The sequence below is a fragment of the Eubalaena glacialis genome, chromosome 6 (assembly GCF_028564815.1).
Source record: "Eubalaena glacialis isolate mEubGla1 chromosome 6, mEubGla1.1.hap2.+ XY, whole genome shotgun sequence".
Taxonomy (NCBI): domain Eukaryota; kingdom Metazoa; phylum Chordata; class Mammalia; order Artiodactyla; family Balaenidae; genus Eubalaena; species Eubalaena glacialis.
Genome location: NC_083721.1, coordinates 9,147,995 through 9,171,836, shown reverse-complemented (window position 1 = coordinate 9,171,836; position 23,842 = coordinate 9,147,995). Strand labels below are relative to the sequence as shown.

Sequence of the window (23,842 nt, the reverse complement as noted above, 5' to 3'; positions counted from 1 at the left end):
CATAATAGTTTGTATCTCTTAATCCCATACCCCTAATTTGCCCCTCACCCCTTTCCTCTTCCCTTTGGTAACCACTAGTTTGTTTTCTATATCTGTGAGTCTGTTTCTGTTTTAGGTATACATTCATTTGTATTTTGTTTAGATTCCACATATAAGTGATATCATAACACTTGTCTTTCTCTCTGTCTGACTTATCTCACTAAGAATAATATTCTCTAGGTCCATCCACATTGCTGCAAATGGCAGAATTTCATTCTTTTTTACGGTTGAGTAATATTCCATTGTGTTTATATATGTGTATATATCATTGTGTGTATATATGTGTATGTATATATATACACACACACACACCACATCTTCTGTATCCATTCGTCTGTTAATGGGCATTTAGGTTGCTTCCATGTCTTGGCTATTGTAGACAGTGCTGCTGTGAACATTGGGGTGCATGTATCTTTTCAAATAAGTGTTTTCATTTTTTCCAGCTATATACTCAGGAGTAGAATTGCTGGATCATATGGTAACTCTGTTTTTAGTTTTAGTTTAGGGACCTCCACACTGTTTTCCATAGTGGCTGCACCAACTTACATTCCCACCAATGATATATGAGGGTTCCCTTTTCTCCACATCCTAGCTAGCATTTATTTGTAAACTTTTTGATGATAGCCACTCTAACAGGTATGAGGTGGTACCTCATTGTGGTTTTGATTTGAATTTCTCTAATAATTAGCAATGTTGAGCATCTTTTCGTGTGCCTGTTAGCCACCTGTATGTTTTCTTTGGAAAAATGTCTGTTGAGGTCTTCTGCCTGTTTTTTTGATTGGGTTGTTTGTGGGTTTGTTTTTTTTTTCTTGTTTTTTTTTGATATTGAGTTGTCTGAGCTCTTTGTATATTTTGGATATTAACCTCTTGTCACTGATATCATTTCCAAATATTTTCTCCCATTCTGTAGGTTGTCTTTTTGTTTTGTTGATGGTTTCCTTTGCTGTGCAAAAGCTTTTAAGTTTAATTACATCCCACTTGTTTATTTTTGCTTTTATTTCTTTTGCCTTAGGAGGCAGATCCAGAAAAATATTGGTATGATTTATGGCAGAGTGTTCTGCCTATGTTCTCTTCTAAGAGTTTTACAGTTTCAGGTCTTTACATTTAATCCATTTTGGTCTTTAATCCATTTTGAGTTTATTTTTGTATATGGTGTGAGGTAATATTCTAATCTCATTGTTTTACATGTGGCTGACCAGTTTTCCCATCAACACTTATTGAAGAGACTGTCTTTTCTCCCTTGTATATTCTTTCCTTCTTTGTCATAGATTAATTGACCATAGGTGCGTGGGTCTATTTCTTGGCCCTTTATTCTGTTCCATGGATCTGTGTGTCTGTTTTTGTGCCAGTACTATGCTGCTTTGATTACTGTAGCTTTGTAGTATAGTCTGAAGTCTGGGAGGGTGATTCCTCCAGCTTTGTTCTTTTTTTCTCAGGATTGCTCTGGCAATTCAGGGTCTTTGTGGTTCCATATGAATCTTAGGATTATTTGTTCTAGTTCTGTGAAAAATGTCCTGGGTAACTTGATAGGGATCATATTCAATCTGTAGATTGCTTTGGGTAGTATGGCCATTTTCACAATATTAATTCTTCCAATCCAAGAGCACATGTTATGGCAGTCTTTTCATTTCTGCCATCTTAGTGTAGTAGTATCTCCCTATGGCTTTTGCATTTCCTAAATAACTAATGATCAGAAAGTTAGTTCAGGGGACTTCCTTGGTTGGTCCAGTGGGTAGGACTGTACACTCCCAATGCAGGGGACCCGGGTTCGATCCGTGGTCGGAGAACTAGATCCCATGTGCATGCCGCAACTAGGAGATCCTGCATGCCACAACTAAAGATTCTGTATGCTGCAATGAAGATCTGGCACAGCTGAAATAAATAAATATTAGAAAAAGAAAAAGAAAAAGAAAGAAAGTTCATGATCATTGTAAATTTCTTTTTTTTTTCTAATTATTTTTTGGCTGTGTTGGGTCTTTGTTGCTGCGCATGGGCTTTCTAGTTGCGGTGAGCGGGGGCTACTCTTTGTTGCGGTGCACGGGCTTCTCATTGCGGTGGCTTCTCTTGAGCATGGGTTCTAGGCACGCGGGCTTCAGTAGTTGTGGCACTTGGGCTCAGTAGTTGTGGCTTGCGGGCTCTAGAGCGCAGGCTCAGTAGTTGTGGCGCACGGGCTTCGTTGCTCCGTGGCATGTGGGATCTTCCCGGACCAGGGCTCGAACCTGTGTCCCCTGCATTGGCAGGTGGATTCTTAACCACTGCACCATCAGGGAAGCCCTGTAAATTTGTTTTAATCCTATGGAAATACAACACAAAGAGAGCTCTGATAATCTGCACTGTTTCTTTGTATGTAATTGGAAATGACCACCCTCAGTAGGGGAGTGGCAGTAGGATAAGACATGACACAACAGCATCCAACTGTAGTTACTAACACAAAACTACATATGCAGCATCCAACTGTAGTTACTAACACGAAAGATGCTCACAGTAAAGTAAGGGGGCAAAAAAAGACATGTCGAACCGTTCATGTATAGCGGTGTTGTGTGTGTGTGTTTGTGTGTGTGTGTTTATGTAAAAGAAGAAAGGAGTGAAGGGGGATTGTATAGGAGTGGACAAGATCTAGAAGCCCTTTGTTGTTGGCCTAGTTTACTTCCAGTTTTTCATAATTCTAAAGGAGGCTCTAATGAGCATCTTTCTGCCTGTGGCTATTTTTGTAAGGTATGTCTCCCGTGGTGGAGCTCCTGTGTCAGTGAACGTAGAGTTAAATCTTTGGACACACAGCTTTATTTTGTGTGGACTTTATTTTGCTCCACTAATTAAATTGTCTGCACGGTGCCAGAGCCACGCCTTTCAGCTGCTGTGTTTACATCTTTATCTGGCAGGACCGTGTTCTCCACCCCACCCTAACCACTCTTCTATTCCAGAATTTTTGTACCATTCCCAGGTGGTCTTCTTCCAGATGAACTTCAGAATCATTTGCAAAATTTTTAAAAACTCTTATGGGGGTTGGTTGGTATTAGGTAACAGTTATTGTACATTTCAGGGAAAAGCGACGTCTTCACACAGTTGGGCTCTCCTCCCACAGGGAAATGTGGTGGTCTCTTCATTGATTAAAAAGCATTCACTTAGGTTCCTAAGCATTGAATTGTTCTTCTTATATAAGTTCTTCTTGTGTCTTAAATATATTAGCATTTATACATGTATTTCTGCTGTTATCAATGGGGTTATTTTCCACTATATGTTTTAACTGGTTGTTGCCATGTAGGAAACTATCAATTTATAGAATTTGGAAACCAGCCAACCTAGTGAATTTATTTCTAAGTTTTTTCAGCTAATTGTGTTGAGTTCTTTGTGTAGACAGGTGTACATATCATCAACCAGCCCTGAGTTTGTGTTTTTTTCCCAGTGTTTTGTTAGCATTTTCTGGAACAAGGTTAAATAATAATGATACTATCAGTGTATCAGTAACAGTAATGTTAGCTGCTGTAACAAAGAAGTCCAAAAATTCAGTGCCACCATAAGACTGAAGTTTCTCGCTCATGAATCAGTTCTGCATGCTGGTCCAGATAGGGCAGCTCTCTTCCATATGGTCATTCCAGAGACTCAAGCCAGGGACTCTGCCATCTTTAACACGTGCCTTCCAGAGTTGCTCTATTCACTGCCGTTCTGTCCCACAGGAAGGAGGAAGAGCATGTAGGTGCATGCTTAGACCTTAATGGCACATGTTACTTCCACTCATATCTTCAAGGGAGAAAAATATCAGCTGGTCCAGCAGCCCTGGCCCAGCTGTACCCTTTAGCACAGGAGGGGACTTGATTTAGGTGGGCGGTCCCCATCCCTGCTCCTACCTGGCGTGCACTAATCTTAATGGGAGTGCCTCAGCCCTGCAGATCCATCATATTGCTTGTCTCATCAAGGATCAGCTTGTTCCTTATTTACTAACCTTAATAACTTCTTATCTTTATATGACAAGAAATATATGTCATTTCACTACCTGATCAGTTTGTAAGGTATTAATTGTGTTTTTCCCAAGCAGCACAGTTCTGCCTTACATTTTACTCATGTGCTTTTGGTGATTATTATCTGGCTTAAGCCAGATTCTCCCAATGCCTGAGATATGTCTTGGAAGTAAATTTGTTGGAAGGTGTGCTGATTCAGATGTTGTGGGGTGAAGGAAGGAACACTGAGCTTGGGGGCATAGCACCAGGGTTCATGGTCAAGCTCACCACTTCTCAGTTTGGGGCAGACGTGCTGGTTGCCACCCACTCACCCCCTCTTCCTTCTTGTCAAATGAACCCAGATATGTTTAGGGGTCAGGTGGTAAAGTGCTACAGGGTGGTAGCCCCCATCTTCCAGCCCCAGTGGTGAATATTATTGTTTGAGGACTTAATCCTAGTTGTTCTATTTTCCTTTAGACACAGGCACATGACCTTCTCTGACCATGAGATGTAGCCAGCCAGCTTCTGGAAAGGATTTCCTCTAATACAGAGAGACAAAAAAGGAACAAACTTTTTTTTTTTTTTTTTTTTTACTGCTCTCTGTAGTCATGTGAGAATTTAATGCCTGATATGTGACAGATATCTGAGGTTATGGCAGGAAAAGACTGAAGATAAGTCAATTCACCATTGGGAGCATATAAGCATGAAAAGGTTTGGGTTCTTTTAGGATGTCGTTGAGCCCTTGCATTAACCAAACGCAGAAATAGGTTCCTCTAGACCAGGGTTTCTCAGCCTCAGCACTGTTGACCTTCTCCGATGGTCAGGACAGCTGGGGTGCTGTCCTGTGCGTTGTAGGGTGTTTATCAGCATCCTGGCCTCTGTCCCCCAGATGCTAGGAGCACCCCCTCTCCCCTACTGTGACAGCCAGAAATGTCTCCAGACATTGCCAAATGTCCCTTGGGGGAAAAATTACCCCAGTTTGAGAACCACTGCTTTGGACTTTTGGTTGTGAGGTGGTAGATTTCTTCACTGAGACTTGTATAGTCAGATATCCTATTCTTTTTTTTTTTTTTTTTTTTTTATTTATTTATTTATTTTTGGCTGCGTTGGGTCTTTGTTTCTGCGCACGAGCTTTCTCTAGTTGCGGTGAGAAGGAGCTACTCTTTGTTGTGGTGCACGGGCTTCTCATTACGGTGGCTTCTCTTGTTTCGGAGCATGGGCTCTAGGTGCACAGGCTTCAGTAGTTGTGGCACACAAGCTCAGCAGTTGTGGTGCACAGGCTTAGCTGCTCTGCGGCATGTGGGATCTTCCCGGACCAGGGTTGGAACCCGTGTCCCCTGCATTGGCAGGCAGATTCTTAACCACTACGCCACCAGGGAAGTAGATATCCTATTCTTTACATCCAAAAGCTTCGTAACTGATCTGCAACCTTGGACCATCCTTAACCCATGGGGAGCCTGTTTCCTCTGCGAGCTGATGCAGGCACACTTGTTTCTTGACAATAGGGGGGTGTGTGTGTCCTTAAAAATGCAGAGTGTCCTGTGCTGATCTGTGCCCTTGCCGTTGGCATTCCTGTGGTTCTCGCTGGAATCACGCTTTTCTGGAGCAGCTGCCGATGATTTCCTGTCCCCCCATCTGCACAGGTTTCCTCCTAAGTACAGAACCTCCTCATATTTCTGAGGAGATCGTGTTCTTCCAGCACCTGCTTTATGCCAGCCACACGTCTGCCTCTCGGTTCTGAGTGTCCCGGGCAGTTTTACAGCTGCTGGGGTTTGGAGAGGAGAGGCAGCATTGGGCTTGAGTTGATCTGGAGAGAGTAAGCCAGGCTCTCAGGCCTTGGTCCCCGTTCCTGGGCGTGTTGTTGGTGGTCCCCTCACCCAGAGCTGGTTCTTTCACTGTCACCTGCTTCTGTGCACAGAGCTCATCTCAGGGACGGGGCAGCCGAGGGAAAGCACCGAGGAACGGGACCGCGGGTGGGATTCAGGCCAGATCTGAATGGGCGGCGCTTCATTGGAGAGGTGTGTACTTCACCTCCCAACCTGAGGCTGAATTACGTTCCATGCCGCTGGGGCCACACGTGCTCTACCCCCAGTCCTGGTGCCTTCCAGTTCCCGAGGCCCTTGTGGGCTGGTGGAACCCAAGCACCTGGGGAGGACGCATCCCAGGCTGTGAACAGCCACCCGGAAGCCTTTCTGCTCCGGCAGTGAGGATCGGGAGGCGCCCCTGGGACTTTTAGTCTCAACATTTAGTCTCATTTGAGCATGCCCGTTCTGTTCTCCCGGGTATGAATTTGAAAGAATATCGAGTTCTACCAGGAGAACGTTTGGGACTGAAGCCTGTTGGGAATTTTAATGAGACTCTCTACCCAAAATGTTCTTTCTTCCCTTCTGGCTCTTAACAAGTTGGTTTTTAGGCTTTTGGTTTGTTTGTTAAATATGTCATTTGTATGTGGATTAAAATAAGTTCAAAAAGCAGAAAAATAACATATTTCCAGACATTTTGTCATCTAGTATCTGAATGGTATGCTTACTTTTATTAACGTATCTATTGTATAGATTGTGGTTATAAATCCTTAATTATTTCAGTATTCGCTGTGTCGTGTGTGTTTCAGGGTTTAGACTGTACCCTGAAGGGCATGTTTGCCCCACGTGTTCATTTTCCTTTCCTGTGGTTTACTGTGGAACTCAGTTGCCTTGACCTTCACCTGTCATTTTCCATCATTAGCCCCCTGCCAAATAGTGCTTCCCTTTAGTGAGCCCCTGTTATCTGCTTCCCACCCATTATTTTTCAAACCTAGAATCCTCCAAAATCAGTGCCATGTGACTCCTTTTACTGATAAAGACACCGAGTGAAGCTCAGACTCTTGTGCGTACAGTGTTTCAGCCCAGCCAGCGCCCCTGCAAAGCCCATGGGGCTGGGGGTGGCGCGTGGACGTGAGGGAGGGCCGAGGACCTGCAGTGCACTCGGCAAAGAATAAAGTCTGGAAGCACAGAAAGCGCTGGGAAGCATCACAGTAGCCCCTGAAGTTCCTCCGTGGGAGACAGGGAAAGTAGGTGTCAGTGGTGAGAGCGAGTGACTTCTACAATGTAAATGTAATAAATTCAGAAGGGGAGAAGAGCCATATTTGAGCACGTGTGTTGTAGCCTGCCTTCTGTGAGGTAGCGAAGTGTTTGTCGTGATGTTTCAAGACGTGGTTTTCTGACCTAGTGTTAGATTCCGGAGTCGTGTTAGCCAGGAGCCTGGGATGGCCCCCGGTGCTGTGTCCCACGCGCGTGCGCATGTGCGTGTACATGTGGGCACATGTGTGTGATCCTGATGCCCTGCGCGGTGGAAGTGGAGTGAATACCCTGGACGCCTCTGCTCCCTTTGGAGTCTGACCTGCAGGACCAGCCTGCGAGTAGGCAGCGGCGAGTTTTCTTCGTGAGAAGCTGGGGCGTCGGCGTGGGCAGCAGCTTGTGACAGGCTGGACGGCTGGTGCGGGCCCAAGCCCGACTCTGACCCAGGTCCGCCAGTCCCGAGCCTGTGCTCTTCATCCCGTTGCCCCTGCCGTTGCCTTCCTGATCTTTCTCAGGAGCTAGGCCAGCAAAGCATTCCCTCTGCAGCAGAGCCCTCCAGGTAAACTGATAAAAATGAGTTTCTGAACCTGCCAAGCCGAGGCCCAGGCCCAGGGCTCCATCAGGTGGTTCTTCCCGCAGATGGTTAGTAACTGCCACCCTGTGTCCCTCGGCCGAGGCCTGGCCTGGGGGCTGCTGCCCTCACCTCTCAGCCACGTTTTGTAAGGTCTCCGGGCGTGTAGATGCTCAGCCTTTAGTCGTCCTCCTACACAAGCAGCATGGTGTTTGTTCGGAAAGTGCAAGTTAATATAAGCTGCAACAATAAGGTAAAACTGATGCGAAAGAAATAATTTTTAGAAAATGAAAAGAAAAGAAATGTGTTCTAATGGGTCTCTGATGCAGGCGGCTGAGTGAGCCAGAGGCCCCAGTGCCCTGCTGGCAGCTTCAGTGCAAGCCGGGACTGTGGGACGTGGATGAGGGTTGACTAATTGGGTGCCCGGGCCTGCAGGTTTGCTGTAGCGTCGAACAGAAGAAAGCAGTACAGTGATTCTCCAGTCGGTGACCTTTTTGAGAAGGAAGCTCTTCCTTTACAAAGGAGTTGTACTGGTGTCATTCCCCCAGTGAAACCAAAGCTGGCCTCGCTGGCTACCTGTGGATCCCAGCTCCCTGAATCGGCTCTCAGGGGCCTTGATGAGGTGCCAGTCTCCCCACCTGTCTCCTTCCCTCCCTCGCCCTCCCAAGCTGCTGCGGTGGCTCGGTCACTGCCATTTCAGGGACGGCCTGATGTTCCCCGGCGCGGCCTACTTAAATATGGGAAGTCCTGGCCAGTTTGTTATTGCTCAGTGTCTGTTCTGTTTTTATTCTGTCTGAATTGCTGTTGCGGTCCTCTGGCAAGTATTAAATGAGTGTTCAAGCTTGTGCCAACTGGCCAGTCTTACTCACTGTTCAGCTTCGTTTTTGTGGCATGAAATGAACATCCTTATAAAGATGACTGACTTCCAGAAGGAAGACATGCCAGTACTTTACCATTTGCTTGATGAGAGCCATGCTTTTAAATTGGCTTCCTTACATCCTTTATAGACAAGCATCAGGCATTCTGAGGTCAGTGCTATCACTGGGAGAGCAGGTCTGGGCTATCTCTTCTGGGAACTTTTATCTATCTATCTATTTATTTATTTAATTTTTATTGGATTATAGTTGATTTACAATGTTGTGTTCATTTCTGCTGTACAGCAAGGTGAATCAGTTATACATATACATATATCCACTCTTTTTTTATATTCTATTCCCATATAGGTCATGACAGAGTATTGAGTAGAGTTCCCTGTGCTGTAAGTAGGTCTTTATTAGTTATCTATTTTATATATAGTAGTGGGTATATGTTCTCTTCTGGGAACTTTTAAAGGAAACATTTAAAAATTCATTTTAAAGGCTAGAGCATTTTTAAATATAATTTAACTCCCCTCACCCATATTGTTAAATTACCCTAAAGTTTTTTAAATTGTGATAAAATACATATAACATAAAATTTATCATCTTAACCATTTTTAAGTGTATTAAGTTACTTTTTGAGTCCTCGGGCTACCCTTTTGGAATTTTTAATCACGTTTTTTACATAGAACCGTTCTAAATCATGCCGAGAGTCCTGGAGAATATCAGACTGTCAGACTGTATAATGTCAGAGTAAAACAAAGTGAAACGTAGACATTGCCTTGGGTGGAGTGAAGCGAGACACTTCCTGGTCTCTATTAGTGGAGCTCAGATGTGGTTCAAACTTTTTTTTTTCAAACTTCCATTTTGTATTTTATTACTTTGTTCTAAGGTCAGTCTGCTAAGCCTATGAATACAATGAGGTTAAAAATATTGTAATTATATCTTAAGGAATACTTTTAAAATAGTATAGTGCCTGGGTGAAATAAATAAGGAAGTTTAATTTCCTGTCTAATCATATTTTTCCTTTCTGGTTAGCCCGTAAAACAGTAATTTTGAAAGCATGGCTATGTTTTCCTTCCCAATTCATCTGTTTCCCTGAGATATTTATTCTACAGTTGTACCTTTTCCTCTGTTTTTTTTTAAGTATACATCCTTTTTATTCAGAGTTAAAACAAAACAAAACAAAAAAATATATATAGGTATATATATGTATATATATATAATATTAAGCTTACTGGCCAGTCACTTTGGGTTTCTGTTTTCCTGAAAAACACAACCCAAACAATGAAGCTTCCCTGGAAATATTCCCTGAGCTTTTCTCACTGGAGAAGGCTCTTGCCAAAGCGAAATGCCCAGATGGAGGCTGGAGAGAGGAAGGCAGAGTGAGGGTGGCCTTCCCTGACCTGAACCGGGTCCAGTCTTGGCAGCTTTTGAACAGCTGGGAGGGGCATGAGGAGGGAATCAGGCATTTTCAACCCCTAAAGGGTGCGACTCAGTTCAAGGGGGCTATTTTGCCAATTAAGCGTTAAAAACTCTCACTCAGGACAGGCTGGACCAAGTCCCTGTGTCCCTTCAGGATTGTTAAAAGGAGGCCCTCTGTTCTCTGGTCGGGAAAGAATTTTCAGTTTAGTTCAAGGTGTGGACGTCACTTGGGAGTTCATGTTCCTTGCAGCTCAAGGCCAGTCCGGCAAGAGCAGTTGGGGGAACACAGCATTCATTTTTTTCTTCTTGGTGGTAAGGTATACACAACATATATTCAACTATTTTAACTATTTTTGAGTGTACGGTTCAGTGGCATGCAGCATGTTTCATTGTTGTGCAGCCATCACCACCATTCACCTCCAGAACTTTTGCATCTTCCCGAGCTGGAAGCTCACTCCCCATTTCCCCCTCCCTGAGCCCCTGGTCACACTGCTTTCTGTCTCTATGAATTGACTACTCTAGGGACCTCATGTAAGTGGAATCATACAGTATCTGTCTTTTTGTGTCTGGCTTATTTCACTTAGCACAGTGCTTTCAAGGTTCATCCTGGTTGTAGCACGTGTCAGAATTTCCTTCCTTTTTAAGGCTGAATAATATTCCTTTGTGCATATAGACCACATTTTGTTTATCCATTCATCCATGATGGGCACTTGGGTGGTTTCCACTATTTGCCTTTTGTGAATAATGCTGCAGTGAACATGGGTGTGCAAATATCTGTTTGAGCCCCTGCTTTCAGTTCTTTTGGGTGTGTGCCCAGAAGTGGGATTGCTGGATCAAATGGTAATTTGGTAAACAAAGCAAACGTTTAACATTTTGAGGAGCACTGCGGTTGCACCATTTGACAGTCCCACCAGCAGTGCACAGCGCTCAGTTTTGAAACATCCTAGGACAGGGCTGCTCTGAATAGAATGTCTTCTTTATCAAAAGCAGTGGCAGCTGAGGGCATCAGGCTTGATCCGACCTCCCAGAGAGGACGCAGCAGAACCCCTCCAGGTTCCTACTGAGAAGTGTCTTTGGGAGCCTGAAGTGGGCTGGCCGCACTGGCCAGGCACTTCACTCGTGCCCAGACCTGATGGCTTGGGACCTGGCGTTGACAGCCCACAGGTAGAGTAGCTTCTGAATCGAGGGTGTCTGCCTGAAGAAAGCCAGCGGGCTGAACCAGCACACGGAGCTTTGACTATGTAGCAGCCAGATGGGGAATGAATCGTTACATCTAATGATCTCATTCTCTTTTAAGTTTGCCCTAAAAACATGGAGCTGTTTCCCCCATGGCCGTGCGTTAGTCCTCAGTGAGACAGAGGAAAAGTCTCACGTAGGTAGAATTTGAGATGCTACTTAGTACTACTCGGGTAGAAGGTGTCTTTGAGTGGCACCCACACCCACTTCCTGTGTAAATTAAGTCACACTGGGGGAGGTGGCACCCTGTCTAGGGGAAGCCTTTGTTTCCAAAAGTGCTTCCAATCTACAACATGGAAAACCTTTTCGCCTGGCAATTCTGATCTCCAGTCTTACTACATTTTTTTTTTTTAAGATTTTTTTGATGTGGACCATTTGTAAAGTATTGAATTTGTTACAGCATTCCTTCTGTTCTGTGTTTTGGTGGTGTGGTTTTTTTTTTTTTTTTTTTTTTGGTTTTTTGGCCACGAGGCATGTGGGATCTTAGCTCCCCAACCAGGGATCAAACCCACACCCCTTGCACTGGAAGGCGAAGTTTTAACCACTGGACCACCAGGGACATCCCTCCAGTCTTACCACTTGCAAAACGTTTCTTTAGAGTTTTTTCATTAAATATCCTTTAAGAAATAATATTTTCTTTCCTTTTTAATCTTAAATATTAATGACTATTTACCTTTTCCTTTGTTGCCTTAAAAAGAAACTTCAGTTCTCCAACTCCACCTCTTATTATATGCAGATTTTCTCCTTGGCTTCAGTGTCTCTTGGAATTCTCATCATCTGTTGGGTCTGCAGTTGATTTCATCTCCAAATATACAACAGTTTGAGTTTTTCTTTTCTAATACAATGAATTCCTCAAACTTTCTTGTTAACACATCTAACTAGTGTCCTTGTTTGCTTTTGTGACAATAAAGGATATTATTTGTAAATGATTGGATTTCTGTCAGTTCTTTTAAAATGCAATGCATTTTGTCTCCATCTTTAAATCTGGTGCTTAACAGTCAGCTTGTCACTATAATAAGAGGAGATGCTTGTTGATTGCTTGCTTTGTGGCAGGCCCTGAGCTAATTTCCTTAAGTGTGGTATCTCATGATGCTTGAAACTTTGTTAGGCACCATTATCCCTGTGAAACCTCAGCCCAGAAAGGTTAAGGGATTTACCCAACAGATGATGGAACTGGAATTCCAGGCTCTGACCCCCAAGCTCACAAGCTTAAACCAGGCATTATAATAGCCTCAGTCTTGTTTGTTTGTTTAACCTTCGTGTTGAAGCACATATTAAGTGCCAGGCTCTGTGGGAAGTGTGTTAACAAAATCACTATGACCCAGGCACTATTTTAGCCCCATTATTCGTGATGAGAATGGTAGAGGGGAATCAATGTCATAGCTGCTCCAAGGAGCAGCCTTGCAAATCCTGTCCGGCCAAATCCTGACTGTAGGTTGGATGAAACCAGTTCATGATCTCTGGGTGTCTCTGCTCTACTCCTGAACCTGTGTGCTTTGATCTAACTTACCAATCTGATGGGTGAAAAGTATGGCATTTCATAGTAGTTTTTTTGTTTTGTTTTAAAAATTTAATTTTATTTATTTTTGGCTGCATTGGGTCTTTGTTGCTGTGCGCGGGCTTTCTCTAGTTGTGGCGAGCAGGGGCTACTCTTCATTGTGGTGCGCGGGCTTCTCACTGCGGTGGCTTCTCTTGTTGCAGAGCACGGGCTCTAGCCGCACGGGCTTCAGTAGTTGTGGCACATGGGCTCAGTAGTTATGGCACACGGGCTTAGTTGCTCCACAGCATGTGGAATCTTCCTAGACCAGGGCTCGAACCCGTGTCCCCTGCATTGGCAAGTGGATTCTTAACCACTGCACTACCAGGAAAGTCCCTCATAGTAGTTTTAATTTGCATCTTTTAAATCAGGAAGGATGAGCATCTTCTCATTTTTCTAAGTATTATCTGGTTATATCCTTTGTTCTTCTCTGCGTTTTCAAATCAGACAGCTTCCTTCATCTTCAGTGTACCTTTCCCTCAAGAGGCACTGACTCCCCGACTCAGATACGCTGTGTTGCTTGGATTAACATGGGCAGCATACAATGAACAATCCATTCCACATGTCCTGGTCATGCCCTCAGTTTTTGGTTATGTTTCTTTTTCTAATTAAATTAAATGGGGTAACAAATTTAAATGAGAAAGAAATAGCAACCCGCCTTGTTCATTTGAAATGAATGGTTGTGGTTCTTTGTAATTCCATTTATATGGGAAGAAGTGTATTCGTCAGAATAGGAAAGGTTATGCCATGGTAACAAACAGTCCCCAAGCTCAGTGATTTTTACAGTATTGTTTGACCCACTCTCTGCCTCAGTGGGTCAGCAGGTGGTTTCTGCTCTCTTAATTTCTCAGGGACCCAAGCTGGGAGGGGCTCCAGTTCAACCCGTGTCTCCGTGATCTTAGAGGCCAGGAAAGAAAACCCACTGGGCTTTGAGTTGGCTTCTAAAGCCTGTACCAGAAGTGACACATCATTCCACTCATCTCACTGGCCAGAGTAAGGTGCCACGCCTACATTTAAAAGGGCAGAGAAATGGGATCCTGCTGCTGTACAGCCCGAGTGAGCCAAACACTTTTGGATCCCAGATGACCACCTTAGGAGCTACAGCCCATCTTTTGCACCTCAGTTAGCAAAAGTCCTTAGACTATGCTGAGCAAAAGTGAGATTGTGACTTAAAAAACAAGAGCTCTGCCTGACAAACATAACAGGTGAGGACAGAGCTTAGTTCTCCTCCTCCGAGATCATGGAGAAAGCCCACAGCTGCAGTATCGATAAGCCAGTGAGTCACAGACATGGCTTCCTAAAAGCTGTGTCTTCAGGACTGGCCAGCTGATACTTGTTGAAACTGGGTGATGGGTACTTTGCTGTTCTACCTGCTTTTCTATATGTTTGAAAATGTCCGTAATAAAACGCAGTCTTTTCTGTGCATTTCCCACAGTTGTTTCCTCTCTTCCTCGACACCTCAGTTCTTACCTGCTGTTACAGCATGTGTTTCCAGGTCACCTCCTCAATTTTTCTTTTTGACACGAACACATTAAAAAAATTATTTTGTTGGCTTGCCCTTTGTTTTAAGCTATCAGACTCTTGCAAATAATAGTTTAAGGTATTTCCTGACAACCTCTAGGTATAGCTGGTCTTTTAGATGTAGGTTTATTGAATTTGAGAGTTCAATTAGACCACATGCTTCTGATGGAAAATATTATTTTGCTTCCTTTCCCTTTATCTCCTACATAACCTCATTATGCAGGATCCCATTTCTCTGCCTGTTTGAACATAGGCATGGCACCGTGACTTACTCTGGCCAGTGAGATGAATGGAATAATGTCACTTCTGGCACAGGCTTTAGAAGCCAACTCTAAAGTTGGCTGTGAAGGCCTTTGAGCAGCTTTTTAAGAAGCGTGGACTTTACCCTGTCAGCTTTCAGTAAATATTTGTGTGAGTTGTATGGATTGTTCCACTGTAATGACGGACACTTGGTATAGAAGATTGAGTCATGAGGACCCACCCAGTGCTCTGCGTGTGGTCACTCGATGCCATGAAGACCGGCGTTGACCTACTCCCGACAGGGGGATGCCGTGTTAGCAAGAAATCCGCCGACCGTGTTTCTCAGGTGCGGCCAGTGCCCGGGGATGCTTTAGCGCAGGCCAGGCCTGTGTCCTGCCGGAGGAGGCCCAGCTCAGGGGGACTGTCATTCCATGCCAACAGGGATCTGACTTCCTCCTGGGGAACTGAATGGTGAGGAAGCAGGAGTCATGGCCTACAGGTGTGTCCCACATACTCAGGGCCACCTGACTGTGCAGCCAGGCTGGGATAATGATGGGGAGATCCAGGGCTTCCGTGGCACACAGACGAGGGTTTTCTTGGGGACGGGAAGTCTGTGTTCGGCTTAGTCTCATGTGTAGACTAGAGGCTTCCCCAGACAGAAGCACACGGCTCCATCAGCAACTGGCCTGACAGGGGCAGAGTCCCTTTGAAGGGATGCAGGGTTTCCCTTCACTGCTGGGGGCTTCCCGGCCCCGCGTCCCTGATACTGGCTCGTGGCCCCCCTCCCCAAGCCCTCCCGCGCAGTCCCTCTGTCCTCCTGTCCTGTCACGTCCCACCTCTTACAGCCACACTGGGGCCTGCTGGTGTCTTCCTGGCCTCGGCAGATGTCCTTTCCACAGTCAGTGTCACTGCTTTCTTCCTTATGTGCTTTTCCTCTTGTTTTCCAGGCTCTCCAGAGTAACCTGAGGTACTCCTTGCTGCCAAGACGGCTCATTATCAGCAAGAGATTAGCTCAGTGCCTGCATCCTGCTTTGCCCAGCGGTGTGCACTTAAAAGCCCTAGAAACCTATGAAATTATCTTTAAAATTGTGGGGACCAAATGGCTGGCCAAGGATTTGTTCCTATACAGGTATGATAGCATCCCCACCGTTTTACTTTTTTATTACCCAAGTAATCCATATTTCAGTTCACAAGATGAGAAAATGATAAACAAAAAAATACAGAGGGGTGTGTCAGTTCACCATAAAGCCATCACAGAGGTAACCAGGGCTCACCTTCTGGAGTATGTCGTCCCTGACTTTTCTCTAAGTCGGAGTGTAACGTGCATACTGCCTATCACCTGCTCTGGGCCAACAGTTCATTGTGACCGTCTCCTGACAAGCGAGCATCTCCATCACCAGTGTAGACAGCTGGCTGGCTGGCTGGCTGCTTTTGAAAACCCCCTTGGGCTGGCCAGCCACTTGGAGCTTCTGAGCAGGTGTCTCATTTTCCCTCCTCTCCCTTTTTCTGTCCCAAAGCTGTGGGTTGTTCCCTCTTCTGGCACATGCAGCCATGTCGGTGAGGCCCGTGCTGCTTGGCCTGTACGAGAAGTACTTTCTCCCGCTGCAGAAGCTGCTCCTGCCGAGCCTCCAGGCCTTCATCATCGGCCTGCTGCCCGGCCTGGAGGAGGGCTCGGAGATCTACGACAGGTGGGTCTCATCCAGAGCTGACGGCTGTGCCCATCCAGGGGGGCCGCCCATGTGGTTTGTATTTTATTTCACTGCTGTATAAGAAACAGGGACAGTGGGACTTCCCTGGTGGCGCGGTGGTTAGCAATACGCCTGCCAATGCAGGGGACACGGGTTCGAACCCTGGTCTGGGAAGATCCCACATGCCGCGGAGCAGGTAAGCCCGTGCACCACAACTACTGAGCCTGTGCTCTAGAGCCCGCGAGCCACAACTACTGAGCCCATGTGCCACAACTACTGAAGCACATGTGCCTAGAGCTGTGCTCCGCAACAAGAGAAGCCACCGCAATGAGAAGCCCGTGCACCACAATGAAGAGTAGCCCCCGCTCACCGCAACTAGGGAAAGCCTGCGCGCAGCAACGAAGACCCAACGCAGCCAAAAATAAATAAATAAGTAAAAATTAAAAATAAAGAAGTGGGGACAGAAGTGCAGAGACCCACAAAGCAGGGCGGGTTGATGTTTACATTTCTGTGGTGGTCTCTGCCTGACGAAATACCGTGTGTGCCTGGGAATTACCTCACTTCCAGGTGAGGGTCAGAAGGTAAGAAAGTTTCCTGGAGTCGCAGCCAGTAGGCAGTAGAGGTGGGATTCTACTCCCCACATGTCACATTCTGAAGTCCCCCTCCCTCCTGTCATACGACGCTGCTTCCAAATGAAAAAGCAAGGCCACGTTTCATTGATGGATAAGGTCAAAAAGGGGTGAGGCTAAGCAGCATAGCTTTTGACAAGTTTCAGAAGCACCTTGGAGAAATTTGTCAAACTCATACGCGTAAAAGTTCATGCAGTGGTGTTTGTTTGTTTTGGTCATTGCTTAGGAACAGGAGAGAGGAGAGAGGCTGTATCCATTCAGATTGAGTATACAGAGTGTCCTGTTTTTCTGGAGAATCATAATGTAAGAGCTCACTTCCAGCGTATTAACTATTCTGAGTGATGCCGCAGTGATTAACTTCTGTTCATAGGACCCGTTTTCAGAGCCCACGTGCAGCCTGACTGGGAGGTTTAGAAACCTGTGTGCTTGCAAAAGTTTCCATTTGATCACACAAGAAACTGCTCGAATTTTCCCCATGCCAGAGGCCCCAGCTGCGCCCCCTGGGCCTATTTTGTGTCGGCAGTGACTGGAGCGTGCAGGGGGTGTGGAGTGGAATCTCACAGTCAATCCAAAGTCCGCTCAGAGTGCTCCCCTCAAGGAAACCAAATAATCGGAATGGTTTGTGGGACAGTCGCTGGTGACCAAGGGTGCATTAAAGTCACAAGCCTCCGTGCTGGGATTGGATGCGCATTTGACCGTTTGGAGCTTTCACACAGAGCGGGTGGTGGCCATCCACTTCCCAGTGGGGAATCCACCTCAGCGGTGCACTGAGTCACTAGGATCCACTTCCCTAGGAGGCAGGGTCTGTCTCATTGCTGTTTTAAACCTAGCACCATGCCCTGAGAGGCTGGGTAGGTGTGTGCGTAAGGGAACAGTCAAAGTCATATGGGGTCAACAAGAGGACCTTTACCAGACTCTGTTTCTTGACTCCTAGTACCAGGCTCTTTCTAGAGTTCTGATCCATTGACGTTTTCCTAACAGATGTGTGTATATACATGCTTTTTTCCCATCATCTGAAGATGAACACATCAGCTCCCAAAGTGTATTGCAGTTTTTTTAATCTGTAAGAGTGAATCACACCAGGAGCATGTCGGTAGTTGGGGTGTTGTCATGTGTTCTCCTAGTTGATAAACAAATGTTCATTTAAACAGTCGCTAAAGTTGCTTAACACGGGTGTTTTCTCCCAACATTGTGATTTCTTGACGTTGAACCAAGAGCTGAGTGAAGCTGTGTGAACCACTGAGTAGCTGCAGGTGTGACAGAAAGCCAAGTCCAGCGTCTGCAGCCCTCAGAGGTGGGAGTGACTGGCCTTCCGAGGTGGAGGCTGTTCGAGGGATGTGTGGTCTCAGAGCACAGCAGTCGGGTGACCGCACGTGTCCGTGTCAGTTTGAGAGAGTTCAGCAACGATTCTTCCCCAACGTGCATAGGAATCGAGTCAGATACCCCCCGACCCCAGCAAATACTCTGCAGAGACAGGAAGGGGGGGTCTGGGGGCGGGGGGTCGTGATGTTCAACCAAGAGCTGAGTGAAGCTGTGTGAACCACTGAGTAGCTGCAGGTGTGACAGAAAGCCAAGTCCAGCGTCTGCAGCCCTCAGAGATGGGAGTGACTGGCCTTCCGAGGTGGAGGCTGGTCGAGGGATGTGTGGTCTCAGAGCACAGCAGTCGGGTGACCGCACGTGTCCGTGTCAGTTTGAGAGAGTTCAGCAACGATTCTTCCCCAACGTGCATAGGAATCGAGTCAGATACCCCCCGACCCCAGCAAATACTCTGCAGAGACAGGAAGGGGGGGTCTGGGGGCGGGGGGTCGTGATGTTCAACCAAGAGCTGAGTGAAGCTGTGTGAACCACTGAGTAGCTGCAGGTGTGACAGAAAGCCAAGTCCAGCGTCTGCAGCCCTCAGAGATGGGAGTGACTGGCCTTCCGAGGTGGAGGCTGGTCGAGGGATGTGTGGTCTCAGAGCACAGCAGTCGGGTGACCGCACGTGTCCGTGTCAGTTTGAGAGAGTTCAGCAACGATTCTTCCCCAACGTGCATAGGAATCGAGTCAGACACCCCCCGACCCCAGCAAATACTCTGCAGAGACAGGAAGGGGGGGTCTGGGGGCGGGGGGTCGTGATGTTCAAGGCGGTGGAAAAGGCGAAGCGGTGAGTGAGTGAGTTTGGGGCTGGTGAGGACGGGTGACTCAGGGGTCTTGTGGAGGCGGGGACGGTTCCTGCTCTGTTCTTGTCAGTGAACCATAAGGGAATGGAAATTTTGGCCAGTGTTAGGACTCGTTATTCACCCTGGCTTTCTAATAACCCTTTGATGTCTGCAGATCACTCCTGGCCAGAATTCCTTTTTTAAAGTGCCCAAGAAGTAGCCACATAGTGTGCTGTGTTTTGCTGTACGGAGAAAACAGGATTAGTGGTATTGGGGGCGGGAGAATATTCCACTCCTGTTCTGAGGAGGCGGAGGAGAGGAAAGCAGGCAAAACCCGGCTCCCCAGAGATGTCCCTTTAAGTCAGTGGCTCTCAGCCCGGGGTGGTTTCTGTCCCCCAGGGGACACTTGGCAATATCTGGGGACACTTCTGGTTGTTAAACCTGGGGCGGGGAGGGTGCTACTGGCATCTAGCGGGTGGAGGCCAGGGATGCAGCTGAACGTCCCACAGTGCACACGCTTGCCTCCACAGCACAGGAGCATCCAGCCCCAGGGGGCCACAGGGTGGAGGTTGAGAAACCCCGATTTAGATAGTAGTTGAAAAATATTTATTGACCTTTCTTTTGGCTGATTCCAGGCACCATGATGACGAGCTCTGCTGGGTCTAGAGCTTTTCCCCCCCTTCTCTGACGTATATCCGACTATGGTGGTGCGGAGCGCTGTTGTCACTGCCCTGCTTGTTCAGACGGTCACACCCCACGCTGTTCGGTCTTGTGACAGCTCGGCTTTCCACGAGGGTCCATTCGGCAAGCGACCGCACGGCCAGAGTCGTGCAGTGCCTGGGGCTCACGGCGCACGGCCTGTGTCCCTCACCTGCCGTCAGCTGAGGAGAGGAGAGCGTGTCGGTGCCGTCAGCATGAGCTCGCGTTTGCAGGGGGCACGAAAGCAGCAGCCAGGGTGGCTGAGGGAGGACGGGAGGAGCAGGCATTGGGGGTTGGTGTGTGTGTTTTGTTTTGTTGATTGTTGGTTTTAAATAGAAAAGATTACAGTTTTGGACACTAAACTGTGCACACTTATTTTGGAACTTCACAACTGAGGTGCTGTGAGTTTTTTTTTTTTTTTTTAATTTATTTTTGGCTGTGTTGGGTCTTCGTTTCTGGGCGAGGGCTTTCTCTAGTTGCGGCAAGCGGGGGCCACTCTTCATCGCGGTGCGCGGGCCTCTCACTATCGCGGCCTCTCTTGTTGCGGAGCACAGGCTCCAGACGCGCAGGCTCGGTAGTTGTGGCTCACGGGCCTAGTTGCTCCGCGGCACATGGGATCTTCCCAGACCAGGGCTCGAACCCGTGTCCCCTGCATTGGCAGGCAGATTCTCAACCACTGCGCCACCAGGGAAGCCCAGTAATTCTTATTTAGTAGAAAGTTACTTAGTTTTTAACCCCAGTTAGCTTGTTCTTTACTTTGCTCTCCATAGCAGAGTCCTGTCATAATTGCCATTTTCGGACCTGTAGCATCATTTCAATTTTTAATATCCATTAATTTTTAGAATAAAATGGGAATTTTTATATTTATATATAAAGCTGTGTTTCTTTCGTAAAGAAAACTAGCCAGTGTTCTGTAAATATTGAAGAAAGGATAGCATAAGTGGCATTCCCCAGGCTCTCAGACAGTGGAACCTCTCTACTGTGGAACAGCCCAAGTGGCCAGTGTTCTGTGGAACGTACTTTGGGGATATGCTGTCCTAAGCAAAGGGGATGTGATAGCAGTGTGTGCATTGTAGTGTCTGCATTGGGTTTTAGCTAAGCGGTGGTCTTCTGGGATCCTGGAGAGAGGAGCACTCCGGGGGCTTCCTAAATTAATCTGTTGCTGTGGGAATCTCTTCCTAGCTCAGGACCACGCTGTCTGTCCAGAGGACACAGTGACCCATCTGCCCGACTTACTGTAACCGCAGCTGCTGAATGGTGCTTCTGCCCCAAATTAGGGCCTTTGTTTGGTTGTTTTCAGAGCTGGGCAAAGATAAGCTCTATTTGTTTGCTCAGCCTTGATAGGAGACCCATCAGTACCTTTAGCCACTAAACCATTCTGCGTCCTTCTCCTAAACGTTACTTGTGCTTCTTCATTTTTTTCCTCTGCATCTTTTGCTACAAATATTTTATGAGTCAAAAAGAAGGCTTAAGGAGACTAGGTTTAAGGAGAACAAAATTTATTTTTAATATCAAAAGGTAGTAGGCATTTTTTGTATGAAATATTTTAATATACACAGAAGTGGTTATTAAAAAGTAAGCTGAAGACAGTTTGGCTTATAGTAAAAGGGAAAGAGTGGCATTCATCTGACAGTTTTTTCAAGTGCCAGCTGTGTGTCAGACACTCATCTGGGCACTGGGGGGCGTCAGCCAGCAGAGCAGACCTAGTGGTGACGGTGGCTGTGTGGCCTCAGCATCAGCTCTGTTCTCCTGTGCTGAGTTTTTGCTCAAAGACTCTCAGGTATTTTCGCAACATTTGCATCCCTTTTCCCTACCATAGCTGAGAGCTGAAACGCACAGAGGTTTCACTTCTGTGCGAGTGAAATCCCTTTGTGGGAGTTTGCCTCCGCTGTTGTATTGATAGATGCTATCACCCGGCCCGCAAGCTTTGTGTTCGCAGTCGGCGGGAAGGTGCCCCGTCAGCTGCAGGTGCGCCCCGAGCGGAGAAGGGCCAGGCCTCGGTCAGCGTCGGCGGAAAAACAAGCCCACACCCACTGATGATGCTGCTTCTCTTAGAGGACGGCCGTGAAGTCGCTGACGTCGTGTCATGGGAGACCTGGATAAAGATAAAGAGACGAATAAATGCTGGTCGTCCGCAGATGGGCTTCCTGGAGTGGGAGCCGGTGTATGGAGGTGCTGTGGGCAGAGTGATGGGAACTCGGCTCCAGACCTTCTGGAATGTGCCGTGCGGCAGGAGGCCCAGGGGAATGTTGTCCCCAGTGTTTCTAAAATCCGGTGTCACTGGGCACATTTTTGGCTGTGGTCAGGGCGGGGGTGTCTTTATCATTACTTAGGTCTTCAATCAGTCACATTAGCCTTTCTTTTTTTAAATGACGACTCCTACTTTTATACAGAGTGGCTGATCTGCTCATCCACTTTGGGGCAGTGGAACCCGTAAGCACCATGGCATCCACAGCAAGGCCGGAGGCGGAGACGGATCTCTGCCACAGTGTGACACAACGGGTCAGATGCTGCCTCTTGGCCAAGAAGCCGCACCCCTCGGTGACATGTTTGTTTTAGCAAATTCAGTTTCAGTGACAGCCAGCAGGTGGACAAACACAGAAGGGCGAGAGATGGCAGCATCTCAAAATGAGGAGGACGATGGTGCTTCCCGGCCAGGGGGAGTGAGCAGCGCCCGTGAGAGCCCGCGGGATGCGCCCTGATTCTATGCTCTCCCGCCCACAGGACGGACGCGCTGCTCCTGAAGCTGTCCCTGGTGGTCGGCAGGGAGGTCTTCTACGCCGCCCTCTGGGGGAGCGTCCTGGCGAGCCCGTCCATCCGCCTGCCCGCCTCGCTCTTTGTGGTGGGCCACATCAGCCGGGGCTCGCCCGGCAGAGAGCAGAAGTACATGCTGGGGACCGACTACCAGCTCACGGTGGGTGCCGGGGTGCCGGGCTCCCGGCGGGGTGGCTCCCCGGCACCAGGGCCATGGGGGGGGGGAGGGGGAGGGGGAGGGGAGGGGGCAGGGCAGCGGGAAGCAGAGGCGCTCTGAGGTTGGGCAGGCGAGGAGGCAGCATCACTGCGAAAGCCACAATGGCGGCGTTGGCTTCTAACACGTGCGTCACGTTTGTGTATTCACGCGAGGAGGGCCCTCCGGGAGGCCCCGCAGCTTCCACGTTACGGGTGGCCGTCGACGGCGCTCCGCGGAGCCTGGCTGGGGTCTGCTGTTGAGCCACAGCCTCGTTTTCTTCCCCTGCCCCGTCACACCGCCCACTGCCCGCCCAGTAGGCTCGCTCCAGCTCCTGCCGTCATCCCCGCCGCCCTCCTCTCCTCTGGCTGCTCTCACACCTCGGTTGTCCGTGCCCAGGCCCTTCTTCCCTGGCAGCGACCTGCCTTCTCATGACCTTGAAGAATGGGAACTTCCCAGATCTTTCTCCCTTTTCCTCAAAGTTACCATTTGTTTAACGGCCTGCAGTCTGTCGCCACCTAGTGGTGGACCCAGGCTTTGAAGTTAAAAAGTTCAAAACTAAATCCATCATTAACAAAGTTGCACCGATTACTTACCCCTCTGAGTCCATTCCTCTTTGCGAAGTGGGAATAATGGAGCTTCCTCACGGGGCTCTCTGAGGAAAAGAGTGATGAAAAGGACCTCTGCTGAGGGCAGAGGAGACCCTCAATAGTCACGTTCCCTTATTCCCTGCCCTGTCAGTACCACTTTGTTTCTTTCTCCGTTTTCACTGCCCTGCCTCAGCTTCTTGGGTCTCGTTCCTGGACCATCATGTAATTTTCTAACCGGTTTCTCCCCATCCCTTCCTCTCCCCATCCAGTCCTTTTTTGGTTGCTAAGAGATTCACTTTGCTAAAACATAGCTTTGCTCAGATCTGTACTGTGCTTGAAAAATACCTGTTTGCTGCAGATAAAATCCATCCTTAGGAGTATTCTAACAGTCTGCAGCCAGCTCACCAGATGCTTCACTCTCCACTTCAGGCCCATTACACTCCCGGAGCTGGCTGCCTGGCCTGGCCTGGCATGTCTGTGATGCTGTCTTTGCTCCAGCCAGCCCGTCGTCCTGCACTCACTGCCTGTGCCTCTTCTCCCCCACCTCAGCGTGTCTCCTGCGTGTATTACGAAAAACTCAGCTTACCCCCAAAGCTTCACTGTTCTCCCCAGCTGAAAGATCTCTCCCTCTCCTCTTCCCAGTTCTCATAGCTTTTTGTTACCATTTGTCTTATGGCTCTTTTCTATTATGCAGCTGTATTACATCTATCTATGCTCAGAAAAGACACTCAAAA

The 23,842-nt window shown here is 47.5% G+C and overlaps 1 protein-coding gene across 5 annotated transcripts in view; it reads left to right on the top strand.

Moving 5' to 3' along the window:
- Positions 1 to 23,842, top strand: part of DOP1B (DOP1 leucine zipper like protein B) — a 108,078-nt gene that overhangs the window by 18,016 nt on the left and 66,220 nt on the right. For all 5 annotated transcript variants that reach the window (XR_009701328.1, XM_061193951.1, XM_061193950.1 and 2 more), the window contains exons 3-5: positions 15,365 to 15,546; positions 15,935 to 16,105; positions 22,296 to 22,485. Coding sequence is in view for 4 of the 5 variants with exons in the window: in XM_061193951.1 (XP_061049934.1) it covers positions 15,365 to 15,546; positions 15,935 to 16,105; positions 22,296 to 22,485 (543 nt within the window). In the remaining variant the exon portion in view is untranslated. The remainder of the gene's footprint in view (positions 1 to 15,364; positions 15,547 to 15,934; positions 16,106 to 22,295; positions 22,486 to 23,842) is intronic.